Here is a 13,836-nt window from a genome sequence, read left to right as displayed (position 1 = left end):
CTTCACGGACTTCCTGGTACAGGACTTAAGGTGAGATTGAAGGTGGCTTAAAGTGATCCCTTCCTGCTGCACGGGACTGGCCCTGACTGACATGGCACTTTGTCATACTCCTGACAGCCTGTTTGCTCCCTGCGTGCTGGCACACGATGCTTGAAATCTCTATCTTCATAGCAACGAAAAACAAATGTGGTGGGGGAATATAAAGTCCCCGGGAGCTGCTGGGATGTTACCCGCACTCTCTGAGGAGCCGAGGAAGATGAAGGCGCTGCTGACCTCCCTCGTGATTGCAGCCCTGTGCCTGCGGGCAGGTGAGCGATGCTCATTTCTCACGCCTCCTAGTGCTGCATGCATAGTGCAACCAACGAAGGAGGGAGGCACAAAACTGATGAACAGCTGGCAAAACGTTTTCATTTCTGGCTTCTGTGCGTAGGTTTATATACGGACAGCGTATACTGAGGCTGGCAGTGTAAAATATTGACTTTCAGGGAGCTGCTCAGGACTGTCATAGGTTTTGTTTCAGGTGACAACCGTCTCTGCAGGTCGCTGTTCTTGGCTGGTTAACGTTTCAATTGTTGAGTGACTGTGGCAGTCTCTATTTCTTTTAACACATTGCCCTAAAAATTCAGGTAATTAAGAAAAAAAAAAAAAACCAAAACAAAAAAAACCTTTGCCTCTTCCCTAAACATTTTCTGCTTCCTCCTGTGTCTTTGCCTACATGAATGGAAAGTATTGCTACAAATTTAGGGACTCTTTTTCTTTCCGTAGACATGAGTCAGGCTTTAAATGTTTTCTTTTATCTATCCATCCATTCGTCCGTGTCTGCCTCTCTCCTACAGCATGCATGCAGCTGTCTTACCTACTCTGTGTGTCTGTGCATCTACGCTTTATGGTGTAACTGCCTGCCTGCCTCCCTCTCTGCCCGTCTCTGCGAGGCCACCTTTAAAAGGCTCGTACCCTGTAAAGCAGGTATTTCCCCGGGTGAAATGGCCTGACTGGACATTGCCTTCTTCAAATGGGGCGAAAAGTGTGCACCAGTCCCTTAGCGCGTGCTATTTTAGCTGCGTTAAAAAGAGGCGTTTCGGGGTCGGGGAGGAACCCAGCACGCATCCATTCAGTTTCCAGATTAGCGGGCGCTAACTCGCCCCAGTCCCCACCTCCGCCCCGTTGCTTGCTCAAATGCACGGGCGTTTCTAACGCGCAGACGTTGCACACGCTGATTTTCTACGGGGAGCCAGGCCGGCATCCTGTCTCTCTAAAACGTTTGCTAAAGTAAAGTGGACATGTTAATAGCGCCTGTGCAGTTGTCCCCTCAACGCGTGCCCATGAATTCACCTCTCTATCAGGTCGATACAGTAACGTGCAGTTAAAGGTTCCCCAATTGCACGCTTTCCCCCGTGCAGGCGGCCATCTTCGTCTTGAGCTACGATCGTGATGGCTTCAGAAAAGTAAGTTACTTTTGCGACTTACTTGACAGATCCCAAAAGTAAGTCGCTTTAAGGCTGGAGAAATTATTTTATGCATTGTGTGATGTCGCTTTTTGAAAAAAAAAAAAATTGCTTTGGTTTTCGCCGCCGCCTACCCGCCCGATCGGGAGGGGGGTAGAGTCTGCGGGCCAGTGCGGGGGCGCGGGAGCCGGGGATTTTTTTTTTTTTTTTGTAGGCCTCACGGGACTGCCGGGTCGCAGTGGATGCAGCTGATGAAAGGGGTAGTGGCGGGCGCGCTGGGGAGGGGGGGGCATCCGGGACGTACTACATCAAGGAGGGTGCCAGGCTTACCGAACCGCTGCTATTGCCTCTGCTCGCAGGTTTATTGCGCCGGCTTGCTGCACGCTTTCGCTTTGCTCGCACGCTTTCGCTTTGCTCGGCTCTGCTCGGCTCTGCTTTTTCTCCTCTCCCGTCTGTCTTCGCCGCTGTGCCTCACCTCCTCCCGGAGCAAGGCTGCTTTCGCGCCCTGCTCCGGGAGGAAGAGAGACACAGCGACGAAGCAACAAAGACTTTTCGTGTTTTTTACACTTCCTGGTGCCTGTCATTCCAAATGTCATTTGAAATGACAGGTACCAGCGCACCCAGGTTACTGTATAGGCGCTGTATTAAGCGCCTATACAGTAAAATGGGTTACGCGGGCATAACCCTTCCCTAACGCTTTACAGCCGCGGCATGCATTTGCATGCAATTAGAAGAGAGTATCAGGCGCTAGGTCTAGAGAACTGTGCGTGCGGGGAGGAAGGGTGCGCCTGACACTGCCGCACTGTTTCTACCGTGGCCTTACTGTATCGACCCGTATGTACCTATCCTGCATCGCGTACTTAGCTCTGTTTCAGCGCGTACGGCCCTATCTATCCATTTATGGCTCTGCAGTTTAAAACTGAGAGAATCTGCAGGGTCGTCCGTCCCCCCCACCCAAGGCGATGGGAGCCACCGAGTGCACTGGTACTGCGACAGGACGCTGCAGCACGGGACAGCCGTGGTTTCTCCGGCAGCTTTAAACCACGGCAGTTTGTAAAAGAGGGTGGGTGTAGTTTGAATGCATACCCCTCCCAAACAACCAGGACTCCGAATTATCGGAATGAAACCAGGACAGAACACAAGCTGATTCAAATAACTCCGAAGTATATCAGAAAACAAGGCTACCCGCATAACTGTGCAAAGGACAAATGAGTGGTGGTCAAATACATTCTTAAATAATTTATCCACAAAAGGATTTTATCTATTTCCTTATTAGACATATTCAATACAAGAAACCGTCCATCTATGAGTAAACAATTATTAATTACATTTTTTTAAATTTAGACATTTAAATTATCACACCCAAAAAAACAAAAAGAACACCAATTTTAACAAAATTACATACAAAAAATATATTTAAAAATTCCCATTGAAGAGCTCTGTATATAGCTGGCGTGTATCCTTGAAAAGCAGGCAGTTTCAAGCAAGTTCTTCTTTCAGACCAGCTAGGATGAATCAAGAAGAGTCAATGTAAAAGTTTCTCTCCTCTTGTGTCCATAAACCTTCCAGGCACTGCTCTGCAGGGACATTCAGACTGCTTTCCCATGCCCACAGATATCACAGCCCTATTGATTTTAACCAAATCCCCCATATCTCTTTTGGCCTGCATGTTCATCTCGATTAGACTACAAGCTCTAGTGAGCAAGGATCGTCTCTTAACGTGCTACGTAATGCTGCAGCAGCGATAAGTGGCAGTAGCAATGCTGCTGGAAAGGCCAGATTACTGGAAATTCCACAAAGGTGGGGAAAGTCCCCGACTCTGGTTAGAAGCTGCCCGGGCCTCATGAACCAAAAGCGTGCGGTGAAGGGTGATGCAGGGGACAGGCTGCTGGAACCAAATGGAAGAGCAAGAAAGGGGATGGGTTGGGGACTGGAGGGGACAGAGAGAGAGATATAGAGAGAGAGTGTCAGGGGAGTAAGAGTGGAAGGCGTGAGCACTGAGGTTTGGCTTGAGTCGGGCTGAGCAGGCCTGGCTGAGGATTTGGGAGGGAGGGGAAGGAAGCGAAGGAGAGACATAACGCAACGCTGCTCAGACATGGAGCTTGCAGTCTGGTCAAGACAAACATACGTGACAAATGGGAAGGGGATTTATTGTGGAGAAGCGGTTGGGTGTTGAAATGGAACCTCAAACAGGTGAGTTTTTAGACTAGATTTGAAAGCGGCCGGAGAGGGAGCAGGATGTACCCACTAAGAGAGTCTATATTTATTTGATCTCAAATCTCATATTCCGCATCTTCCTAGAAACAATTCCGTTGGGTGCGGGTCATAAAATTCATAAACAGGGAATTTCCAAAGCACCTACGGCACAGAAGGGTGGAAAGCAGAGAGATGGGAACTGGCGGTACAGATAAGAGCAACTTGCCTGATGAACGAAGTTCAAAAAGGAAGGGTAAAAGAGAAGACAAGCGAAGGCAGGAAGGTAGGTCAGGGAGGGTCTTCGGATCAGCAGTATGTGGGGGAAATGAGCAGATTAATTATGTGTGTGTGTGTGTGTGTGTGGCACTCAGTAGGTCACTTTGGGGGTCTCTTTATCAACCCGTGATGCCCATTATTTGAAATGGGGTTATTTACTAATAACGTGCATTAATGCGCATCGTGGGTAGATAAAAAGCCCCCTTTAGTTCCTTAGGTCTCAGTTCTGCCACTGACTCTCTGTGTGACTTTGGGCAAGTCCCTTCAACCTCAGTGTATCCAGTTACAATTGATTTGCTTCATAACTAATAGTAACTTACATTGTAAATTATAATAATGTATTTCTAATTTGACTGCTTTGCAAATAAATATTATTGTAAAGCCACTTGACATAAGTAAAAGGTTTTCCAGTAGGGACAGGTCCTTCCAGACCTTTTAAAATTGTCAGAGTCGAGGTGGCATGGAGTTTTTGCAATAAGTTTATTAGCATCAACAGATACAGCTTACGTAATGAAGATGACATGGCACTCTCGTTGCAGTTTGCTCTCTGACGTGCTACACATGTCTTAACGAGTCAAGTAACAGCAAGTGTTTGACACCAACCAACTGCTCGGATTCCGACACCTACTGTAGGACCAGTGTGCAACGAGCAGGATTCGGTAAGTTCCTCTGTTCCCAATGAGTAAATAGTAGCTCAGAGGGTCATGCTCGGCATTCAAGGGAGAGGAGCAGGTTGAACCTTTGGTGCCGTATAGTGCCAATAGAGAGGAAAAACATCTGAATCCACACTTCAGTCACCACCCTACCACATTTAAATGTACTCAAACCCGAACGCATGGCCCATCTCTGTAGAAGTCAAGGAGAAGAAAGGAAAAGACACGCCTTTCAAACCTGGTGGGAAAATATAAAAGACTACCATAATTAGAAGGAAGGTAAAGTCAATGATATACTGGTAATTAGGATGGGCTCAGGTACTCAGACGTCCAAGAATGAAAGCAAAATGTCTCATCCCATTTGCACACATTGCTTTGCCAAGGAGAAACATTCTTTTACAACCACTCATGCCTGCTTTCTTCTGCTGTGATGAGTTCTGCCTGTACGCCACCTCTCCTGAGATAGGATAACCTTGGCTGCCCAGGGAAGCTACAGAGATGGGAAAAGCATGCTCAGAAGCCTCAAGAAAGGGCTCAGGAGAGGCACAATACAAATGGCACAACGCACACATGCACACAAACTAAATCCGAGTAACACAACTTAACGTCAAATTGCTAGGACTCAGCTGAAGGACTGACTCGTGATCCAAACTCTGTGAGATGCTGTCACGTCATCTGCAGGTGCCAGCCCCTCTTCCACCTTCTGCCGACCTCATACCTCAGGCTCCGCAGGCTCTCCCTCCCATGATGGACACCACACATATTGTAGATCTTGGATCACAACATAATTTGCCAAGAGTCAGGAGAAGAGAAAGCCTCCTGCCAAATGCCTAGTAACTTCCAGCTCCTACTTTTCACGCACCCCTGACATACCTGCTGCTTAGAATCACCCTTTCCTTATTTCTTTGTTATCAGGAAACAAGTCAGTTCAGTTTAGTTCTGTTAAAATCTCAGGGAGAGCACTATGAAACTGCACCTGGATGAATGCCTTTGAAAATGACCCTCATTAGCAGCTTAGTGAGACAGTGGCAGCTCTACTGACAGACTATGGACTGGTTAGCCTGACATTGGTGCAGGGGAGAGTACAGGAAATAATAATTGTAGAGTATTTTGAATCCAGCAATAATATTACAGATTCTGAGTTAGTAAAAGATACACTAGAGAGCCAATGTCTAGCAAATCTGATTGATTTCTTGAATGACTAGCCAGGGAATTAGACTAGGGAGAGCACAGGATGCATGCTAATTAGTTACATGTCAGAAAAGTGTTTTATGCTGTTCTTCATAGTACCATTGCATACACTGGCAGGTAAGGACCATTTGGTGTACCCGGTTAGCCTGGTCACCCCTATTTACACTGCTCTAGGTAAGGATATCTCCCAATTGTCAAACATACAAGCTTGACTATCTGCAGAGATTGTTCCTTATCTTTTATGTCCTTAGCTGGGAAATATAGCCAAGCCAACTGGCTGCCCATGCTAGATGGCTTGTCACCACTCATCTCTACCAGTTATATCTGAGAATGTACCACAAACTGGCTAAAAGACAGGAAACAGAGAGTAGGATTAAATGGACAATTTTCTCAGTGGAAGGGAGTGGGCAGTGGAGTGCCTCAGGGTCTGTATTGGGACCTTACTTTTCAATATATTTATAAATGATCTGGAAAGAAATACGACAAGTGAGGTAATCAAATTTGTGGATGATACAAAACTGTTCAGGGTAGTTAAATCACAAGCAGATTGTGATAAATTGCAGGAAGACCTTGTGAGGCTGGAAAATTGGGCATCAAAATGGCAGATGAAATTTAATGTGGATAAGTGTAAGGTGATGCATATAGGGAAAAATAACCCATGCCATAGTTACACAATGTTAGGTTCCATAATAGGTGCTACTACCCAAGAAAGAGATCTAGGCGTCATAGTGGATAACAAATTGAAATCGGCTCAGTGTGCTGTGGCAGTCAAAAAAGCAAACAGAATGTTGGGAATTATTAGAAAGGGAATGGTGAATAAAACGGAAAATGTCATAATGCCTCTGTATCGCTCCATGGTGAGACCGCACCTTGAATACTGTGTACAATTCTGGTCGCCGCATCTCAAAAAAGATATAATTGCGATGGAGAAGGTACAGAGAAGGACTACCAAAATGATAAGGGGAATGGAACAGCTCCCCTATGAGGAAAGACTAAAGAGGTTAGGACTTTTCAGCTTGGAGAAGAGACGGCTAAGGGGGGATATGATAGAGGTGTTTAAAATCATGAGAAGTCTAGAACGGGTAGATGTGAATCGGTTATTTACTCTTTCACATAATAGAAAGACTAGGGGGCACTCCATGAAGTTAGCATGTGGCACATTTAAAACTAATCGGAGAAAGTTTTTTTTCACTCAATGCACAATTAAACTCTGGAATTTGTTGCCAGAGGATGTGGTTAGTGCAGTTAGTATAGCGGTGTTTAAAAAAGGATTGGATAAGTTCTTGGAGGAGAAGTCCATTACCTGCTATTAATTAAGTTGACTTAGAAAATAGCCACTGCTATTACTAGCAATGGTTACATGGAATAGACTTAGTTTTTGGGTACTTGCCAGGTTCTTATGGCCTGGATTGGCCACTGTTGGAAACAGGATGCTGGGCTTGATGGACCCTTGGTCTGACCCAGTATGGCATGTTCTTATGTTCTTAAGCTTGCTGCAGCTTCATGCTGGTTCACCTTACTTCCTCTTTATCTGGGAGTACGGCACAGCTAACTAATGCTCTGGAAGTTAGGGGTAGATGATTATATAACTTTCCATACCTAGATCGACATATAGACTGCCCATTTCACTTACCCTACCTCACCTATACCCATGCTCTTATCAGTGCCTTTATATTTAAATTCATGTTAGGTCAGGAATGGGCAAATGTTATTGTACTGGGGTCACATTATTGGTTCTCATCTGCAACAGCCACCAGTGGGAGGGGGCATCCCCCTTGAAGCTTCCTCAACCAGAGAGAGCATTCTCCAGGGGTTTACTATGAGAAAGCAGCACCAACGACAAAGTGAGAGGGGCAAACCGGCACCAGAGAATTATAGCCATAACCAGCAGGAGAAAGCATGGGGCAAGAACAGTTAAGATGCCAAAATAAAATATTACCTGGGGCTCTTATGTTACTCACCAACTCTGACACTAAAGCAAGCGTTACCCTGCATTACCCTGCCTGCTTGCCAAGTTTTCACGGAGAGGGTTTTTGGTTTTTTTTAAAGGAACAAACACGAGCTAATGAGCATGGGCGACTGTAGAAAAGACAACAGATTCCGTTCAGCTGTTAATTGTTAACAGTCAAAGGGATTCTGATGGTTTTTCTTAGATCGTCCGTCCTCATGCTCAATAGCCTGTGAGTGTTCCTTCTCAACAACACGCGCCACAGGTAGGAGGAGAAAATCTGCAGAGACTTATCTACTGGATGGCACCACTCACACTGATGCTGCCCTTGGGCTAAATATCCAGCATTGTAGGTAACAAGGGCGTCTGCGCCTGTCTTTGTCCGCCCATGCTGCCGTCATCAGCAAAGGTCCGAAATGAAGTGCCGATCGGTGCGACACTGGGCTACTGATGACCACCACGGTCCATAGCGTCGGTGGGCAGGAGAGAATGGAAGACCAGCTTGAGGAAGGCGGGCCTCATAGAACATGGCGACAGTCCGGGGTCTGGTCCACAGGCCATAGTTTGCCCATACGTGGCTAAGGTTATCACCATCTCTGTAGGTTATTCCATGCATATACCATCCTCTTAGTAAAGAAGGGTTTCTTCATTTTCTCCCTGATTCTCCCCCTGTCCAACCCCATGCCATGTCCCTTGTCCTGAAATGTCCTTTCTTATGGAATATGGCACCATCTTACACTTCATAGAAACCTGCTAAATATTAGAATGTTTCTAGGATATCCTTCCTTATTTTCTCCAAGTACATTTTCGGTTCTTTCAGCTTCTTCCTGTGTTGCAGACCCGATATCAGTTTTGTAGCCCTCCATTGAACAGTTTCCATCCAGGAGCCTCATAGACCAGCAGGGCAGCCCCGGGGTGGGTAGCAAGGTGGTAAACTAGTCTGGAAGCTGGTAAACGCTAGATGAGCAAAAGAGATATGGTTTTTAGTGGAGTTCATGGCCAAGGAAAGAGAAAAGTAACATTTGAAGGATCACAAAAAGTAGACGAGCCATGAGCAATATAAAGTATGATTCGAAAATATGAAAAATGTCACCTGACTCATGTGTAGGCATTCTGGTAAAACTCCAACAAAATCCCACCGGGGAGTTCGGCGAGTCACAAGAGAGAAGCTCTTCAGGTTTTCTTCCAGTTCAGTAACCAAAAGAGTCTACAGATATTCAGGTTCCCAATGAATGTCGAGGACACTGCCACTCTACTCTCAATGGTTTACATGTGGAAGGGTTGGAAACAGGTCCAACGAAGCAGTTACTGATGTGGCACGTATTCAAGTCAACTGAATACGTGTCTCATCGGGATTTGCTGTACTACTCACATCTCATTTGGAGTCATTTTCAGAACTATGCCTTTTGATGCAAAGCCCACATATTACCCTGGGAGTTTGCACCAGTTCTCAAAGGAAACATTTGCCTGTAACTTTCCCTTTAAAAATAGAATAGGAAGAAATGCACCCACAAGAATTTGCACTTGCTTTTCTGTGGATACTTTTTCGTCCCAAAAAAAAATGCAAAGTTTGGAAAATTCAAAAGTACACACTTTGTTTCCTGCCCAACCTAATCCCGGCCCAGGACAAACATGCATTACGCTGGGGGGGGGTGAAAGTCCACGCTTTGTGGAGCCACACACACGTACGTTTGCCTGCATACAGGGTGGACGGTTTTAAGACAGTCAATTTCCTTTGGTAAAACACTGTTTACCTGCAGAAACCGCTGTGAAAATTGCTCTCTTTATGCTTTTTATGGCAGTGCACAGCCCAGGCGGGAATCCTTCTAGGTAGATGCAGTTTGGAGTAACACGGCCCTTGTGCTGTCTTTCTTGCTGGTTTAGGTGCCCTCAGCTATGTCAGCATCACTAAGGCGTGTGCCAGCTTCTGTACCGAATCCAACGTGAACAGCGCCTTCGTAGGCTATTCCGTCTCCTGCTGCCGGACCGACCTGTGTAACGTCAGCGGAGCAACGAGTGAGAAAACCAGCTTCCTGGTGCTGCTTGCCTCCGCGGGTTTCATCGTCACCCTGCTGCGAGCTGGACTCTGACCAAGTGCAGAGGATGCGGAGGGGCTCCATCACTGAAGATTCTGAATTGCAACTTCGTTTTTTTTACTTTTCCTATTTTCGCTTTGCGTTATTGCTCTCTTGTCAATGCCTCCACGACACCTCCGACTACGTGTTTGTCTTGCAACTCTGTTAATGCACTGTCATTTCGTAGCTGTTCTCTGTATCTCATGCCTGTATTTGCACAGTGCCTTATTGGCCTCTGTAATTACTGAAACTACCTAATGTGGGTTATTCCCACCACACACACTGTTGCTCTCTGCAGCTTTACTGCTCTCTTACCAATTGTAATCATTGTAGTCCATCGTTGTTTTCCCGTGTCGTTATTGCTTTCTGTCTTACTATTAAAATCCACTCCCAATTTGCAATTTGGCTACCCTTTATACTAACATTATCACATGACTCAAAAAGTCTTTTTCTTAATCGTATAGATATCTAACAGATGATCTTTGATGTACTGTAATAAGGACTGGATAAGATGTTTAATGTATTTCAATAAGGACTGAATAAATTTAAGAACCCCATTGGTGCAGGGAGGGAGGAATGGAATGGAGGGGTGGTTTTGGGAGGAGGGATGGGAGTTAAATGGACTAGGAAGAGAAAAATGAACATAAGAGTTTTACAAAAAATAAATGTAATCAGATATATACTTTGTAATGTTCATTATTTTAAGCTTTTTAAAAATAAAAACAGATTTACCATACAAATCCACTCCCAGCGAATAACCAAGCCAGTCAATGAAGGAACCAGTTTAATCCCAAAAGCCTGTGCTGAAGAGCTTCTTGCATGCATGATGCCTCTAGATTAGGTGTAAAAATCTGGCGTCTGAAAACAAAACGTCCTTATGTTAGCCTCGCTATACCCAGGTTATGTAAACAATAAACCTAGGTAGGGTGTGCCCTTTCTTTCCCCGTTTTTGGGATTATTTCAGGGTGTCACGTTATACGAAGTGCCAGCAAGAGTGGAGAAGCCGCACATGCCAAAGTGCAAATGTAAACAAAGAAACACGAGGAAATAATTGAAATCCAAAAGTAATATATATATATATATTTATTTATTTATTTTAATGATCCGGTGCAATCACGAGATTTCCAAACGCCAAGTGCAAGGTAACATCTTTGTTAGTTTCGTGCTGATGTTATCACTGCCTCGGTTACAGAATTCTCTTATGCCCTAAAGTCCCCCGCCACGGCCATGTTTCTTCGGGAGGGGCCTCGCTAGGATATACTGGGCGGAAGCTCACGGCCCAGTGATGGGCAGAGCTTGAGTGATACGCAAGGCGAAACTTTAAAAGGGACTTCTGCAGGTAAAGCAGCGCCCATGTGCGCGTGCTTCCTGGCCCCCGCACACACGGATGTGCTGATTTCATAACACGCGCTCTGTAATTTATAATCCGCGCACGTATGTACGGGCGGCGTGCGCAAGGGGAGGGGGAGAATTTCTGCAAATTCCGCGCGGTGAACCATTAGGGCCTTCCCCAGTTTCCTCCCAGTCTGCTCCAATTAAGGAACGGACTGGGAGGGAACTTCCCTACCCCCCTCCCTAAACTCCCTCCCTCTTCCCCTCTCCTCCCCACCACCTAAACCCTACCTATCTTTTTTTTGTTTGTTTGTTTGTTTTATGACTTGCTTCAGGTCCCCAGGCTGAAGTAAGTTGCGTGCGCCGGCCAGCTGCCGGTGCGCGAGTGTTCGGGGACGGTGGTCGATGGCGCTGACCCGGCCCGCCTCGCCCAGACCCCGCCCCTTTGAAGAGGCCTGGCAGTTATGGGCGCATACCGGGGTTTACGCGTGTGGCCGGGCCTCTTTGAAAATTCGTCCGGTGCGTGCAAGGCCCGGCCAACGTGGATAAACCCCGGGATTTACGCGCGCTGGGCATTTAAAATCTACCCGATAGGCCTTTAGAAAACAGTGCGACCAATGCATGCATAGGATTCCGAGCATTCGCACAGCCTGCATGCGATTTTACGCTCCTAGGGGCGGGCGTTCCATGGACTGGAGCCTTGGGCAGGGTTGGGATTTATGCGCGTACGTTTTGAAGTATGCGTGTAAATTCTCTCAGCAGACGTATGTGCACCCAATAACGTGTGTATCTTTTTCGGGGGGGTGTGGGGGGGGTGGGGAGGGTGTCATATGGCAACCGTGTTCCACCAAATTCAGCCATTGCCCTACATCTTCTGGCTTTGCACATTCATTTAGTTATATATTCTTTCCATTTGCAGATCACCCAACTCCTAACGACTCTAGGCAATTGACAAGTTTAACAAACATCATGTCAAATCGCTTACAAAATACTAAAAAAAAAAGCAACAGATAAAAACAAATAAGAAGCTTAAAACCTGAACCACAAGCAGTTTGAGCGGATAGCGCAAGCAAATGCCTGCTTCAAGAGCCAGGCCTCTTAACCCATTTTTCTAAAATAGGCCCCTTAGCGTGTACATGCCTGCAATGTAGCATCTCCCGCATGAGCATTTGATAGTAATGTGCGCATTAACCAAAAGAAACTGCAGTGTGCAGGCTTCCTGCCTGTGGAAGAGGAAGAGCCAGCTAGCACAGGGGATTTCCTCGGCCGCTCAAGCCCCACCAATGACGAGCTGCTCCCCCTCCCACCCTCATCTGACTGTCACCAATTACTGTGAGAAAGAGAGAGAGGAGTTAGCTTTATTTTTCCAATAATAATAAATTATTCTTAGAAACCAGGAAATTCCAAATAAACAGAGAAACATAGAAATGACGGCAGGAAAGGGCCAATGGTCCATCCAGTCTGCCCTGCAAGCTTTCCGTGGTAGTATCTGCCGCGCCGTGCAGGTTACCCCCATGTATCAGTTGGAGCTGCTTGACGTGCTTTGCTCATGGCCTTGGCCGTAGAAGCCGTCCTGTGCTTTTTCCCTAATGTCTGAGCATCAGTACCCCAGACTGTAAAAAAGCTATGGCTCATGTTGGTTGTCCCTGAATCCAAATTTCCCTTTCCTTTCAGCCCCCACCTCCCTCCTTTGAAGCAGAGAGCAATGTTGCAGTTGCATCAACAGCATCCAGGCTTATTGGTTAAGCTTAGTAATCCCTTGCCTTCTGTTAAGGGTGGTAACTGCTGCTCTGTGCTGGTTACCCCCAGGCTCATCAGTTCCACAGACTGTAAAAGTTGAGGCCCTCAATGGTTGCTGTCTATATCCAATTCCCCTTTTCCCCTGCTGTTGAAGCAGAGAGCAATGTTGGACTTGCATCAACAGCATCCAGGTTTATTGGTTATGTGTAGTAATCCCATGCCTTCTGTTAAGGGAAGTAATCCCATGCCTTCTGTTAAGGGAAGTAATCCCATGTCTTCTGTTAAGGGTGGTAACTGCTGCTCTGTGCAGGTTACCCTCATGCTCATCAGTTCCACAGACCGTAAAAGTCGGGGCCCTTGATGGTTGCTGTCTATATCCAATTCCCCTTTTCCCCTGCTGTTGAAGCAGAGAGCAATGTTGGACTTGCATCAACAGCATCCAGGTTTATTGGTTATGTGTAGTAATCCCATGCCTTCTGTTAAGGGAAGTAATCCCATGCCTTCTGTTAAGGGAAGTAATCCCATGCCTTCTGTTAAGGGTAGTAATCCCTTGCCTTCTGTAAAGGGTGGTAACTGCTGCTCTGTGCAGGTTACCCTCATGCTCATCAGTTCCCCAGACCGTAAAAGTCGGGGCCCTTGATGGTTGCTGTCTATATCCAATTCCCCTTTTCCCCTGCTGTTGAAGCAGAGAGCAATGTTGGACTTGCATCAAAAGCATCTGAAGGAAAGGATCCAAAGTCAAAGGTAAGAGGGTGTGAATGGCATTGGTGGGTGTGGGGGAGGGGGCAGGTAACTCTACCTTGTTTCGATTCTGCTTCCCCCTCTCTAACCTCCCATCCAACCTGGCATACGCAGACAAACAGGCCGATACAGTACAGTGCGCTCTCTTGGACGTCTGTGCACTGTTAACCTGCTCTTGGATGTGCATTTTCCCTTACCTCTTATTCAGTAAGGGGAGGAAAACGCGCATCCAACCCGTG

General features: G+C 46.4%; 1 protein-coding gene across 2 annotated transcripts; it reads left to right on the top strand.

Moving 5' to 3' along the window:
- The first annotated feature begins 207 nt into the window (after positions 1-207).
- On the top strand, positions 208-10,437 carry LOC115085762 (lymphocyte antigen 6E-like). 2 transcript variants are annotated; one of them, XM_029592144.1, is made up of 3 exons: positions 208-308; positions 4,457-4,576; positions 9,594-10,435. In XM_029592144.1, exons 1-3 carry the CDS (start codon positions 224-226, stop codon positions 9,797-9,799), a joined length of 411 nt encoding a protein of 136 aa, XP_029448004.1. In that variant the 5' UTR covers positions 208-223; the 3' UTR covers positions 9,800-10,435. The 2 variants fall into 2 exon arrangements, with proteins under 2 accessions (XP_029448004.1, XP_029448005.1); XM_029592145.1 differs by lacking the exon at positions 208-308 and adding an exon at positions 3,748-3,924 and having other exon boundaries at positions 9,594-10,437.
- Positions 10,438-13,836: the final 3,399 nt, after the last annotated feature.

This window comes from Rhinatrema bivittatum, chromosome 2 (genome assembly GCF_901001135.1).
Source record: "Rhinatrema bivittatum chromosome 2, aRhiBiv1.1, whole genome shotgun sequence".
Lineage (NCBI taxonomy): Eukaryota > Metazoa > Chordata > Amphibia > Gymnophiona > Rhinatrematidae > Rhinatrema > Rhinatrema bivittatum.
The sequence above is the reverse complement of the archived record's forward strand: the minus strand, read 5'-3'. Positions and strand labels throughout refer to the sequence as shown.